The following is a 14591-nucleotide window of genomic DNA, read 5'->3' as shown; positions in this document are numbered from 1 at the left end:
GTGGTTGGGTAACCTTGTGATGGTACACAGGCAAGTACAAAAGGCAATAGGCCCACTTGGAAAAATTGTCCAAGTACCAATGACCAAAATTTACTTTGGGAAATAGTCTTGGAGAGTAGGCCACCTCCCCAGGTGGTAACAATAGGGAAATAATTGTAAAGAACAAGGCTGCTCAGGACGTTCCAAGGCAAAAGACTTTAAAAGGTAGGTCATTACTATCACTAGTGTAGTTAAGATATGTTATGGTATTTTAAGGAAATACCCTTGAAAGAGAAGACTACCTTGACCATAAGGTTTGTGTTTGTAACCTTGGAAAATACCTTTGTTGTCCTTAAGAGTAGGAGAAAAAGGAGGGGGGGGGGGGACCACCTTAGGAAATACCCTTGAAAGAGACCTTTAGGTAAGCTTGACCAAAACACCCAAGGATAATTCATTTCGAGACTTGGGGGTTCAAGGGTCACATTGACCCTAAAAGACCTTAGATCTCGCATTGGTTAGATCAAAATTAAGAGAGGGTCCAAGGATCACTTCGATCTAGAACCTAAGTATCACCTTGGAAAAATAAGGGTTTTGGGATCACCTCAGCTCTAGTTTCTGATTAATCATCTTGAGAAAAGGAAAAATGAAGGGTTTGGGGATCACATTAACCTTAGAACTCAAGGACTTACCTTGGAAAACTAGGGATTTAGGGATCACCTTGGCTTTAGAACCCTCACCTTCGAAAAGGAACAAATTCCTATTGAAGTCTCAAAAAAAAAGAAAGACAATAGATTGGAGACTTGAGGACCACCTTGTTATGGTGAAACAAGGACTAACCTTGGTATGAAACTAGTGATTCTATTAAAAAAGGACCTTTGATTGGAGACTTGAGGACCACCTTAGTATGGTTCGCCAAAGGCTCGCCTCACCATGAAGCAAGCAATGTACATAGCAAGCAATTCTCTACAAAAAAAAAAAAAAAAAAAAAAAAACGAAGGAAAAAATAAAAAAGGCAAAAAACATTGGCAAGTGCAACTAGAAAGTCACCTTAGGAGCCTAAGCCCAGGTCCCACCATGGGAGGCCCAACAAAGTTATCACTTCATATTCTTGGAGTGAAATCACCCAAAGTACATGTTCATTATTTTATTATTCATAATTAATTAGGAAATCTCACAATAATCAAATTTCAAGCTAGAAAATTAAACTCCTGTTTAAGTTCTTAGTCTAGGGCTATGGAAGGTTGAAATTCCCAATACACTCAAATGACTTTGGAGTAATAAAGTAAGCAAAAAATGTCCTCATTTTTAATTTTTTTACACACACACACACACACAAATGTTGAAATGAGGGCTCACCTCAAGAGTTTAATTGAAGATAGATGAAGTCTTCCTTATTCATACTCCCAAGTTTGAAAATATCTTTTAGAGTTAGGGAGTGTGGTGTATTTGATGATGACTAAAAATACACCTTTATGGGAAGTTCAAATAGTATAAGGATAATTAAAGCTACCATATCTATGTTAAAAGTAACCACGAGGGAAATTGGAGAGGCTTAAAGAAATTATGACAGGTGTAATATACTTTTACGTTGATGATAGCTTTTAATCGTTAGGAAGTTTGTTAAAGTACACAAACAATCTTTCACTACTTTACTACATATGAATGCATCATCTATATGATAACTTTCATCTTGAGGGCTATTTAACATTTTTATGTGGTATCCGAAATTTTTCTAAGTTTATAATTCAATTGATTTGTCAATATGAGATATCTTCTCTCCTTTGACCTCGGCATTGCAACGCTCTCACAGGGCATACATTAAATCTTCCAACTATTATTTTGTTTTTCTTTGTAGTATTCAATCAACGTGATCCTTTATTTTTTGTTAGCGGTATTTACCATGCTATAGTTATATATATATTATATATCATTCTAAAAATACTTATATATGTGTGTCCTTAACTTTGCATGTGGTAAGCCATAAAAGGATGAAAAAAAAATAGACAATCAATATAAAATGCAAAAAAAAATAGTGAGCAAGCTAAAGAAAAGGAAAAAAAAAAAAAGAATGATAAATAATAACAAGATAAAAACACGCAAAGAAATAATAATAGAAAAATAAAACTATTATAGCAAAATAGCTTGAAATATGCGGGGCCTTGGGGTGGATTCTGTGGGGGCGTGGGATTAGTCTTGGCTGAGTTGCATGCCAGGGTAATGTGGTAGAAGCCGGCTGAGAACACCGGACGTAATAAAAAAAAAAAAAAATTTAATAATTAAAATAAATATCTACCATATTATATTGATTATAATGATAGTCGTGTTTCACTCCGGAGTTTCCGTGGCTGTGAACGATAGAGCAGCTACCTAACAACTACCATTGTGACTCGACAGCGCCTCGTCATGAGCCGGGGACACGCTTTTCTTGAAACATTGTTGGTTGAGTCCCGGTAAATGTCGCTCTCTTCGATAAGCTTCCTTTTCTGTTACTTTTCCTATTCCCCTTTTCTTCCTTTCCTTCTGGCTTTTGGGCATATGTTAATGGACATTGCGCCATGCAGCCATCATTCCCACGCATCGGATTTTTATTTCTCATGATGGCATTCTTGATCCATCGATTTTTTTCTTGTGCGTATCGACTAAGCTAACCAACGAAGCAGATACTTGATCTGTACGTTGAGATTATCTGGGTTCGTGATTGATTTTGATTCTCGGGGAAAACTTTGAAAGTGGGCACGTTGATTTCTATTTTTCGGTGCGATTTTCATTGGGTATGGGATATTTTGATGAGCTTTGGAAGTTGGCATTGTAAATTTTGATTTTATGAGGCAAATTTTGGAAGTTTGTCGCGGGTTCTGAGGCTTAAGGGAAATCTGGAATTGAGTTGTGATCATTTTGATGTAAATAAAGGATTTTTTAAATGAAATTATCGCAGATTTTATAGTTCTGAACTTTATTGGATCTCTCGAAGAGGAGGAGAACTTTAATTTTTCAACAGTCAAAAATTGTGAATGAATTTTTGATTGCGACATCAATATGGGTTTTTAATGCTGAAAAGGGTCGCCATCTTTATTTTCTTGGGTTTATCGGATCACAGCGAGATCTTGACCGTTACAACTAACCTGGTGGATTTAATGCAATAGTTTGTTGCTAGGTTGTTTTCAGTTTCGGAACAAGAATGAATTCAGTGGGAAGAGAGGTTTGCCTTTTATTTTTCGTCTAATTTCTTTAGATATATTTCAGATTGTTTATTACGCGTAAGAAATTTTTGGATGCGGAATTTTGTGTCGACTCATTGTGAAGATCAAGTATTTCTAAAGCTAGGAAGTAATATAGGGTAAAAAAAACTTTTCCTGGGTGTAATAATTAAGAATTATGGGATTTCTAAGCATCGTGGGGAATTCTTTTGGATGTTCGGCATCTGGGGAGCGCTTGGTTTCGGCGGCAAGAGATGGGGATCTTCAAGAAGCCAAAGCTTTGTTGGAGTATAATCCTCGCCTCGTGAGATATTCCACTTTCGGGGTTCGCAATTCTCCCCTCCACTATTCTGCAGCTCAAGGTCACCATGAGGTGTTCCCTATTGCAGATTGCAAATTTTTCTTAGTAACTCATTTCTTCTGAATTTTGTAGTGTTATAGTTTTTCTGACAATGGTTGTACTGTAATTTGTGACATATATTCAGATTGTCTCTCTCTTGCTCGAGTCTGGAGTTGATATTAATCTCAGAAATTATCGCGGGCAGGTAAGTAATTTATTTTATCTCATTGAAAGAAGTTTTTTTGTTTTGTTTTGTTTTTGTTTTTGTTTTGTTTGTGATTTTTGGTTTTGGGTCAATTGCTTTTGATACTCTTTGTTGATCTCAACGGTTGAAAACCCAAGAAAGTGGTGTAATTGTTTTCAGTTTCTCTGGAAGTTAGTTTACCTTCTCACTAATCCCACCCATACCAGTGTTTTTGGGATTTCAAAATCAGCTGTAATTTATATCCAGTAAGAAGGCTTGTTTGATTTGTTTTGGCAAACAGACTGCTTTGATGCAAGCGTGTCAACATGGACACTGGGAGGTTGTTCAGACTCTGGTTCTTTTCAAAGCCAATGTATGGCATGTTATTGCAATTGCACTATACATATGTTTCCTTTATAATGTTAACGTTCTATTGGATTTTTTTGATAAAATTATTGCAATTCATGGGAAATTGGACGTTAGATTCACAGAGCAGATTATCTTAATGGGGGTACAGCCCTCCACTTGGCTGCTTTGAATGGGCATTCTCGATGCATAAGGCTTCTGCTTGCAGATTATATTCCTAGTATTTCAGATATCTGGAATATCTTAACTAAAAAGTCAAGCAACAAAGACTCTATTGCAGAATTTGATGAATGGTATTTTAAGTCCTTTCATATTATTTATTTATTTATTTCAATAAATTGATCCTTTCCAGCCTGCTAATTTGTTAGTTCTGTGTTTTATTTGTTGCACTTGCACCAGGGCTTTTCATAAGGTGATTAATAAACGTGCAGATGGGGGCATCACTTCCCTCCATATGGCGGCACTGAATGGACATGTTGAAAGTGTGCAGTTACTCTTGGACTTGGGGGCTTCTGTTTCTGAAATAACTGTGGATGATGGAACTACGATTGATTTAATAGGTAGGCCTTCTTGTACAATTCCTCTCTGATCATAATCTCTCAGTGTTTTTGAATAACTCTTGTATTACGTCAAATCATGCCTAAGATACATTTACACCTTGAGCAATGAATATAAAAAATAGGCGTAAATTATGAGAAATCAATCTTGATAAAAAAAAAACTGATTTCATTAATTGAATTGATAACTATACAACTGTATATATATACTCTCAGCTTAACAGCTATAACAGATTCATGTATGAATCTGGTGAAAAGAACTAATTAACTAACTAAAAAATACATGCTGTCAATATAACAGATTTTCTGTTCTAACTTGAAGCTTGCTGACTTGTCTGGGCTGCATGAACTAACTGCTGCTGCTGTTGTCTGGCTTTTCATACTCCCCCTCAAGATGGACTGATGAAGAACAAATGTTAAACAGTCCCATCTTGGATGGTAATTCTGAAAATTGTTGATAACCCAATGCCTTAGTTAACAAATCTGCCAATTGACAATGAGTTCTCACATGATTCAGTTTAATCACCTTAGCCAACACCTTGTCCCTTACAATGTGACAATCAATCTCTATATTTTTGGTCCTTTCATGGAAAACTAGACTGGACCCTATGTGCAAAGCTGATTGGCTGTCACAAAACAACATTGCTTCTCTATCATGCCTAATCTGCATGTCCCTTAGCAAATAAAGAATCCACATGATTTCACAAGTTGCTACAGCCATAGCTCTGTACTCTGCCTTAGCTGAAGACCTTGACACAGTAGCTTGTTTCTTTGATTTCCAAGAAATCAATTAATCTCCAAGAAAGATGCAATATCTTGTAACAGATCGTCTTGTGTCTAAGCATGATGCCCAATCTGCATCACTGAAACCTTAGTACTCTTTTCCCTGGTTCATTTTTAATATAATGAAGTACCTTAAGAGCAACTGCATAATGAGGCTTTCTAGGTTTTGCCATGAATTGACTGAGCTTGTGAACAGCAAATGTAATGTCAGGCCTAGTAATAATTAAGTATAATAACCTGCCAACTAGTCTTCTGTATTGACTTGGATCATTTAACACATCACCTTCATGTTTGCTAAGTTTCAAAGTAGGATCCATAGGAACTTTGGCTGGTTTGCATCCTACATCTTCCAAAATTTCTAGAGCATACTTCCTTTGACACAAGAAAATGCCCTTGGCTGTTCTTGCTACCTCCAAACTCCCTAAATCTTTCAACTTGAACTTCTGATTTAACAAAACTTTAAACTCCTCAACTCCCTTTTGATCATTGCTTGCAATTAGAACATCATTAACATAGACCATCAACACAATAAATGAATCTCCTTACTGCCTAGTGAACAAAGAGTAATCAGCCTTGGATTGAACAAAACCAAGATCAATTAAGGCAGTTGAGAACTTAGAAAACCACATTCTAGAAGCCTGTTTAAGACCATAGAGTGATTTATTGAGTTTACAAACCAATTGAGGCTGCTCCCCCTGGCTGTGAACAACCTGAGATTGCTCCCCCTTGCTGTGAAAACTTGGTGGAAAAGACATGTAAACCTCTTTATTCAAATCTCCATGAAGAAATGCATTATTTACATCAAGTTGGCTGAGAAACCAGCCTTTCACAGCAGCCACAGCAAGTATAGCTTTGGTGGAGACCATCTTAGCAACTGGTGAGAAAGTGTCATTGTAATCTAGTCCCTCCTTTTGGGATTGGCAACCAACCTGGCCTTATACCTCTCAATAGAACTATCTGATTTGTATTTCACTTTATATACCCACTTACAACCAATGGGCTTCTTACCAGGTGGCAAGGAAGTAACAGTCCAAGTGTTATTAGCTTCCAAAGCTGAAATCTCAGCATCCATGGCAGCCTGCCACTTGGGGTTACCAACAGCTTGGTGATAAAAAATGGGTTAAAAAATGGAAGAGATGGCACGACAAAAAAATTTATATGGAGGAGACAGGTTATTGTAAGACAAATGAGGTTGAATGGGATGAGAAGTGCCTGAAGCATGTATGGAAGATCTTGGAATGGCAGTTGATGTGACTTGATTACAGTGATAAGCCTCAAGGTAAGATGGTGGTTTAGTATGCCTGGTAGACCTTCTAAGAATAATAGGCTGGTCAGATGTATTAGAAACACCATGTGTATCAGGAAATTCATGAATATTGTCATCAAAATCTTGATGAATTTGAGCAATGGTGTCATTAGAAATTGGTAAAGAACAAGAAGAGACAGCCGGAGACTCAGAATAAGGAATAGAAGGAAAAATAGGTAAAGGAATAAGATTGTCACATTTAGAAGAGTTATTTGAAGCAAAAGGAAAACTTGACTCTTGAAACACAACATCCCTAGACAAAAAAATTGTATGAGAATCAAGATCAAAGAGTTTATAACCCTTGACATTGAAGGGATATCCTAGAAAAACACACTTTCTGGCTCTAGGAGTGAATTTGTGTTTATCAGGAGTGAGATTGGTAGCATAACACAAACAACCAAAAATCCTAAGATGTGAATAGGAAGGAGGTTTGTGAAATAGAAGTTCAAAAGGTGTTTTATGATTTAGAAAAGGGGATGGAAGTCTATTTATTAAATAGACTGCATTGAGGACACAATCACCCCAAAAAGAGAGGAACATTGGATTGAATTTGTAATGCCCTAGCAGTAGCAAGTATGTGTTGATGCTTTCTCTCCACAGCTGAATTTTGTTGTGGAGTGTAAACACAACTCAATTGATGAATAATTCCTTTAGAGCTGTAAAAATCATTAAAGCAAAATTCTAAGGCATTATCAGATCTAATGGATTTAATCTTGGTGCCAAATTGAGTGAGAATCATGTTATAGAAAGATACAATAAGTGGTCTAACTTCTAATTTATTTTTTAGCAAGAAAACCCAAGTTGCTCTAGAAGCATCATCAACAATAGTGAGAAAATATTTGTGACCATTAGAGGTTAAAACAGAAAAAGGACCTGAAACATCATATGAACAAGATCAAAAGGATAAGCACATTTATTATTATTGAAAGGAAAAGGAATTCTCTTCTGTTTTGCCAAAGGACAAATAGTACAAAGTTTATTACAACAATTCTTAAGAAAAGGCAAAACACTACCCAAAGAATGAATTCTTACATCAGAAGGGTGCCCAAGCCTTTAATGCCAAAGTGAAAACACATTTGAAGAAAGAGAAGAAGAGCAAACAGCAGAGAAAGCCTTGGGATTCTGCTTAGAAAAGAAACCAGAAAAAGATGCAGTGGCTTGAGAAAGACTCGAATCTTGTAATAAGTAACAAACAATCATGCATTTTGCCTATTCCAATCGTGCTCCAACATGTAAGGTCTTGTAGAAAACAAAATTGTGACAGAAAAACTAAACATATAGATTGAGATTTGGTTAATGCACTGACTAATAAAAGATTAAAAGCAAAAGAGGGTACAAAAAGAACATTGTGAAGGATTATGTGGGAAGAAAGTTGAATAGTGCCAATGTGTGTAACAATAGCTGCTTCCCCATTAGGCATTTTAACCATAGCATGTGAAATCTCGGTATAAGAAGTTAACATTTGAATGGAACACACTATATGATCACTTGCACCAGTATCAATAACCCATGTATGAGGATCATAAGCTTGTCTGTTAACAACTTTAGCAGAAAAAACAAAATGCTTGTAGTTACTTGCAACAACATTTGATGGACAAGACACAACATTGGCAACATGAAGTTCTTGATCTTTAGGCAATTGTGGAGTAGAACAAGAACCAATTAATGTCAGAAGTTGTTGGTATTGGTCATAAGTGAATAGCTTGAGATACAGACTTTGATGAAGCATAATTAGTAATTCCAGTAGAATTATTTCTTTGAATAAGTTCAATATTAGACGAAACTTGATGAGCAGTGACATTTTTATTGTTCTTAAACTTGAATCCTGGTGGGAAACCATGCAGCTTATAGCATTATAGTGTGGCCTAACTTTCCATAGTGAGTGCATAAAGGCCTTTCTTTGCCTTTAAAATTAGTTCCTGAGTTCTTGGTTGCTAGAGCAGTGGATTCAACTCTAACAACATTACGCACAGACCTCTGCATTTCTTCTTGAATGAACAAAGAATGAACCTTATTGACAGAAGGCAAAGGATCCATCAACAAAATTTGAGTTCTTACTTGAGAGAAAACATCATTCACTCCCATGAGAAATTTTTTGGTGGACTCCTTGGCTTGAAGATTCTGTAACTTTTGATTGATCCCACACACACACTGACCACAAGTACACTGAGGAAATGGATTCAAATTCTGCAATTGATCCCACAAGATCTTGAGCTGAGTGAAATAATTAGCGAGTGACTCCTCTCCCTGATGAATCTCAGCAATTTGCTTTTGTCTATTGAAGATCTTGGTCCCATTTCCTTGACTGAAAGTGTCTCGAAGATCAGTCCAAATTTCTAAAGCAGTATCTCTATAGATAATGCTTCCTTGAAGCTTTGGTGATACATAATTATCGATCCATGTATCTACCATATAGTCAGCACGAACCCATGCTTGAACAGCATTTGGAGAATTCACCAATGGTGAAGATATGGTTAAAGATCCATCAATAAATCCTAACTTGTTTTTGGCAATTAGAGATTTCCTCACTGATCTTGCCCAAGCAGGATAATTTTCTCCCCCAATCAATGGTTGAGAAGTGAGAATTGCTCCTGGATTTTCTCCAGGATGCAAGAACAGAGGATCACTAAGATTATATGAATCTTGTAAAGAAGATGAAGCCTCTGTATTGGAATTATTAGTTGCTACTGTTTCCGTCATTGAAGAAGCTTGAGAAAAACTCGAAGAAGAAGATGATAATGGAGAATACTGAGCTTTGATACCATATGAGAAATCAATCTTGATAAAAAAAAACTGATTTCATTAATTGAATTGAGAACTATACAACTGTATATATATATATATATATACTCTCTGCTTAACAGCTATAACAGATTCATGTATGAATCTGGTGAAAAGAACTAATTAACTAACTAAAAAATACATGCTGTCTGTTCTAACTTGAAGCTTGCTGACTTGTCTGGGCTGCATGAACTAACTGCTGCTGCTGTTGTCTGGCTTTTCATATAAATTTTATAGAACACAGACACACTCACCCCTACAGAGCAAAAATGATGCATAAAGCAATGTAATGAATGTACGTACCAATAATAAGGGTCAGAGGCAAATAGAAACCTCAAATGAAATCACTGCAAGTGTGTCATGTAGGATTTCCTCTAACGTTGGTATGAAGTCTTACTTTTTCAGGAAGAAACAAAATAGAAATATTCTTATGAAATAAGCAGGAACAACATTTTGAACTGTCCAACAAACAGAAAAGAAAATTGTTTAGTTGCAATTTTGTTTTTATTTTAACCACAATATCTTGGCAGAATGATCTTCAAAAAAAAATAGATGGTGGGCAATGTATGTGTACACCTCTTCAAATCCATGAAGCATCACGCAACATTACTCAAAACATCACACCAAAAACAAAAAAGAAAAAAAAAATGCAAAAAATAAAAAAGTAAAGAGGCTGTTATTTTTTACCTTTTAGAAAATTTATTTAAAAAAATAGATTATTTTTTTATTTCCCCGTTCTTCAATATTGGAAACCATTTTCTGATTTAAGCTTGGTGCCCAAGTTTGAGCATTTTTTTTTCGGCTTAATTATTTTTATAAAACTTAGACAATTCTTACACTCCATAAATATGTTCTTAAACTTGGAGCAAAGTCCTATGATTTCATGTCTGAATCATGTCTCTTCAATATAATGACAGAATTTGCAAGGGTGGAGTGAATAAGTTGGATGCTTAGATTCTTAATTTTTTTTATTATGTTATTTTAAATAGAATTTGTGTGGATGTTGAATGGAATCTTTTAGGCACCTCTTGCTAGTTCTTAGTCATGTGGTTCTATAAACAAGCAAATATGCATGCTGTCACTTGTGAGCATACATTATTATCATGCATCACTTTTACTATTTTAATTCATGCCTTTCCTCACTAATTCATACAGAAAAAGTGCTTGTATTTATTCAAAAGATCCCTAGTTCACAATACATCTATCTTCAATTCCTTAATATGCTCCTAGTTTTGGGTGTATAAGCTTCCAAAGTACCATATTAACTGTGCGTCTCAACAAGACCTTCATATTCCAAGTATTTCTGTGCATTTTAAAATTCTTATTAAATTTTCTGTTTAGATCCAGCTTGAACAAAACATTGGAACACTGTATAGTATAATATGATATATGTAATGAAATTGACGACCAAAATATGTAAAATTTCCCTTGGCTTTTAAGGTATGGCATCTCTACGTGGTGTTATTCTTGAGACTATTAAATAATGTGGTTCTCTCTATTATTCATTTCTTTTGTTCCTTGTCTCTTTGTTAGCATCGATTCTAAAGTTGCATATATTTGGGAAAAGAAAACTAGATGCTTTAAGGAACTAAAGATTACATTTGGTCCGTGGAATGTCTATTCCTAATAATAGAATGGTTGTAATAGAAGAACATACTAGTTTATTCCAAAAATGTGTTATTTCTATAATCAAATAACAATGCAAAGATTTTATTTATTCATAACAAGGAATAATCAAGGAATAACTATCTCAAATTTTACCGTGGGAATGCCTATTCCATTTCTATTTCATGTTGCATGGAATAACATAAACTTTTGCATGAGTGACTTCTTTCTAATTATTATATCCTCGTACAATTTTTTCATTACATTCTTAGGTTATGTTTGGTTTGCAGAATGTCTATCCCTAGGAATAGATTAGTTTTAGTAGGTTAATTACAATTAATTATATAGGAAATTATGTTGTTACTATAAAGCAAATAGCAATGTGAAACATTTTATGAGTCCATAATAAGGAATAGGCAAGGATTAACTATTCCTGTATTTCATCATGTGGATGTCTATTCCTTTCTTAAATATATTAATTAGGTATATAAGGAATAACTATTCCTTTGATTCCCAAAATTTAAACTATGTTCCATCTTATTCCAAGGAGTAGCTATTCCACCAAACTAAATGAGCCAATAGTATTCCATCCTATTCCTAGGAATAGGTTTTCCGTGAATCAAATGTAACCTAAGCTGATGTTGGAGAAACAACCATCATGAAGTTTGGGTTGATTGTGGAAGTGCTGAAGTGGGTTAGGAATTTTGTCAGCATATTGAATTTTAAGTGGGCAATGGGATATCGGTGCTTTTCAGGCATGGCTAGTGGTGTGGGGAGTTCTGTTGAATTTCCAATTCCCCTTGTTCAATTGGCAAGGTATAGGAATGCATAGCTAAATTCCTGTCTATTTTCACATAATAATGATATTTGGAATGTAAATTTTGAGAGGCATGCCCAGATTGGAAAATCTCCGATTTACCCAATCAGGTATATGAAAAAGGGATTGGTAGCTGATAGGAGGCAAGGTAAGATGGTAGCTTTAATGTGAAATTGTACCACAAGGAGATTTAAAGGAAGACATGGGTGATAACAGAACAATATTCCTTGGGAAGCTTTTTGGATCTAGAGGACCTATAAAAGTTGCCTTCTTCACATGGGAAGTGATTTGGAAAATGGTTTGAACCAATGATAACCTACAAAGGAGAGTTTGTTGCCTAAAAGACATTGCCTTTGCAAGGAGGCAGCTGATATAATCTGTAATCTTCTGCATCATTGTAGGTAGTCCAGGGAGCTATGTGATGCGGCCCTCTCATTTCCTCTCTTGGCCAGTGTGGACTCAATTGCCTAGGAGCTTTAGGCTTGGCTGAGGATAAAAACTTGTGCAGAGGAGAAAAAAATTATTTTGCCATTGCCTTTCATGATTTTTTGGGTTGTCCATACCAAAACTCCAGGATTGTTTGGTAAAGAGTGCCAGCTTTTGGTATACTGGGAAATATGATGTGAATCTAAGTTATAGTTTAGAATTTAGACTGTGACCTCTTGTTGGCTTGACTCGTGTTTAATTCATATGCTTATCTTTATTCTTTACTGAAAAGAAAAAGTAACAGATACTTTAGCAAGGGGACATTTTAGCTAAAAAGGCATAGAACACAAATAATTTTCATGAGCTTAATGACTAGGATTCAGGAGAGGGTTATAGCTTCCTCTTTTCCCATTTTGTTTACTTTTTTTCTTTCTTTTTTTTTTTCCTTCCTTTTTACCTGAACTTATTTGTTCATTATAATATGGGTGAAGGAGCAATGTAGTCAAAAGACTGTAATGACTCATGAATGTAAAGCAATAAATTACAAAAATGGCTATTTAGGAGCTGCTGAGATTTATGGTGCCAAACTGCGAAAATAAATCTTTTCCTGCCCTTCTTTTTGCAACAGAATGAGCTACATGGCAAGTCTATTAAAGATGTACTTGAACAGATGAACAAGAAGCACCCTGCCTTCCCTTATTCATACATGAGTTTACTGCTTTACAATTATTTCTTTTTAAGAAAAATGATAATTTATTGTCATTTTTCAGGTGCAGGAAGCACACCACTTCATTACGCTGCATGTGGTGGAAATGCACAATGTTGTCAGGTCTGATTTTGTCTTAGTTTGAAAGTCATGCCTTTAATTTGATGTCTGTACTGAGAGAGTAATTCTTTTGCGGTGCAGGTTTTGATTGCCAGGGGTGCCAGTCTAACAGCTGAAAATGCAAATGGGTATGCATCTCATTTCCTTGCCGCTGCTTTTTATTTTTATGCTAAAATTCTCAGCTTTCATCCAGTTTACTTTATTTTTTTTTGTTTCTTTTTTACTGTATGTTTTACTTTTATGCTAATTCAGGCAGTGCTTAAGGGAACGAAACCAACTCGTATAATTTACCTAATTTTTTGGTTAATCAGGATTTTTCATTTTCTTTTCCATGCCTTTTTATGCGTTTGAAGCATCTTTTCACTAATATATAGTTTATCCTCAAATTTGAACATTGAAAGTAACCATGTAATCCCAAGAGGGGGTTGAATTGGGTATTTTATAATTATTATGCGGAATCTCAGTTTATTTTAACCCTTTTAAAGTTTACCAATTTCAATATCTCACAAACATCAAACACAAACAACTAATCAGCAACGGTACTATACCAATACACAATCCTAGGTATATATGAGACTGAAAAATACATTCTGAAATATTACCTTCAACAATTTCAATAATCAGTCCTGAATTTCAACAATGAACAATTATATTCACAAACCAATATTCAATTATATATCTCAAGCAAGTAATCCTTTTATGCTTGAATAATTAGCCCACAAAAGTTTTACCTCAACCAATCCACAAACTGAATTTAAGTTTCACCAATTGCCTGAATTTTTGGTCAAAACCATAAATCATTCAAACCATTAACAATCCAATAAACTTATTTAAAGTAATCCAAAACTGAAATCAGCGTTTAACAGAATTTTCCCAATAAATTCAGAACATACACAACAGATTATAAAGTGCAGAATTTAAAGAGATTGGGAAAGAAGATTGAACACCGGATTTTTTATAAGGTTCAGCTTACTGCTTATGTCCTTGCCTCAAGCAACTTGCTGTGGGAATTTCCTTTACTCACTCCGTTCATTAGGTGGAGTACGCCTCTCTCTGTTGGAAGGTGGAGATCCCTCTCTAACGAGAACACCCTCTCGCTAGGCAACGATTCTAACCCCAAACCGTCAAATTGCAAAACCAGCAATATAAATTTGTTTGTACAAGAAAAACACTCTCACAGCAGAGCAGAATTTGTACAATTTAAAGCACTATATACTTTAAAAATCAATATGCAATAGAAGCTCACAGAGATTTCAAAGGTATTTTGATTGTAGGATGAAATATTTAGAAATCAAAATCAGAATTCGTTTAGGGTTTTCAGCAAAAACGCACAGCTGCTTTTCAGAGTTTGAATCAAGAGTATAGCAAGAAATTCAATGTGTATGTGCGAGTATTGGTTGCCCTAATTGCGTAAAAATCATCTT

At 35.3% G+C, this 14591-nt stretch overlaps 1 protein-coding gene across 4 annotated transcripts in view; it reads left to right on the top strand.

The window, feature by feature from the left end:
* Nucleotides 1-2301: 2301 nt before the first annotated feature.
* Nucleotides 2302-14591, top strand: part of LOC131158080 (probable E3 ubiquitin-protein ligase XBOS32) — a 45810-nt gene continuing 33520 nt past the window's right edge. For 2 of the 4 annotated variants that reach the window (XM_058112655.1, XM_058112654.1), the window contains exons 1-7: nt 2327-3501; nt 3662-3721; nt 4002-4073; nt 4184-4359; nt 4466-4626; nt 13112-13170; nt 13249-13295. In XM_058112655.1, the coding sequence (XP_057968638.1) occupies nt 3355-3501; nt 3662-3721; nt 4002-4073; nt 4184-4359; nt 4466-4626; nt 13112-13170; nt 13249-13295 (722 nt within the window). In that variant the 5' untranslated portion in view covers nt 2327-3354. Of the gene's footprint in view, nt 3550-3661; nt 3722-4001; nt 4074-4183; nt 4360-4465; nt 4627-13111; nt 13171-13248; nt 13296-14591 lie in introns of all 4 variants that reach the window. The other 2 variants (XM_058112652.1, XM_058112653.1) reach the window with 2 other exon arrangements.

Source organism: Malania oleifera, chromosome 6, assembly GCF_029873635.1.
Source record: "Malania oleifera isolate guangnan ecotype guangnan chromosome 6, ASM2987363v1, whole genome shotgun sequence".
Taxonomy (NCBI): Eukaryota; Viridiplantae; Streptophyta; class Magnoliopsida; order Santalales; family Ximeniaceae; genus Malania; species Malania oleifera.
This window is presented reverse-complemented; position numbering and strand designations above follow the sequence as displayed.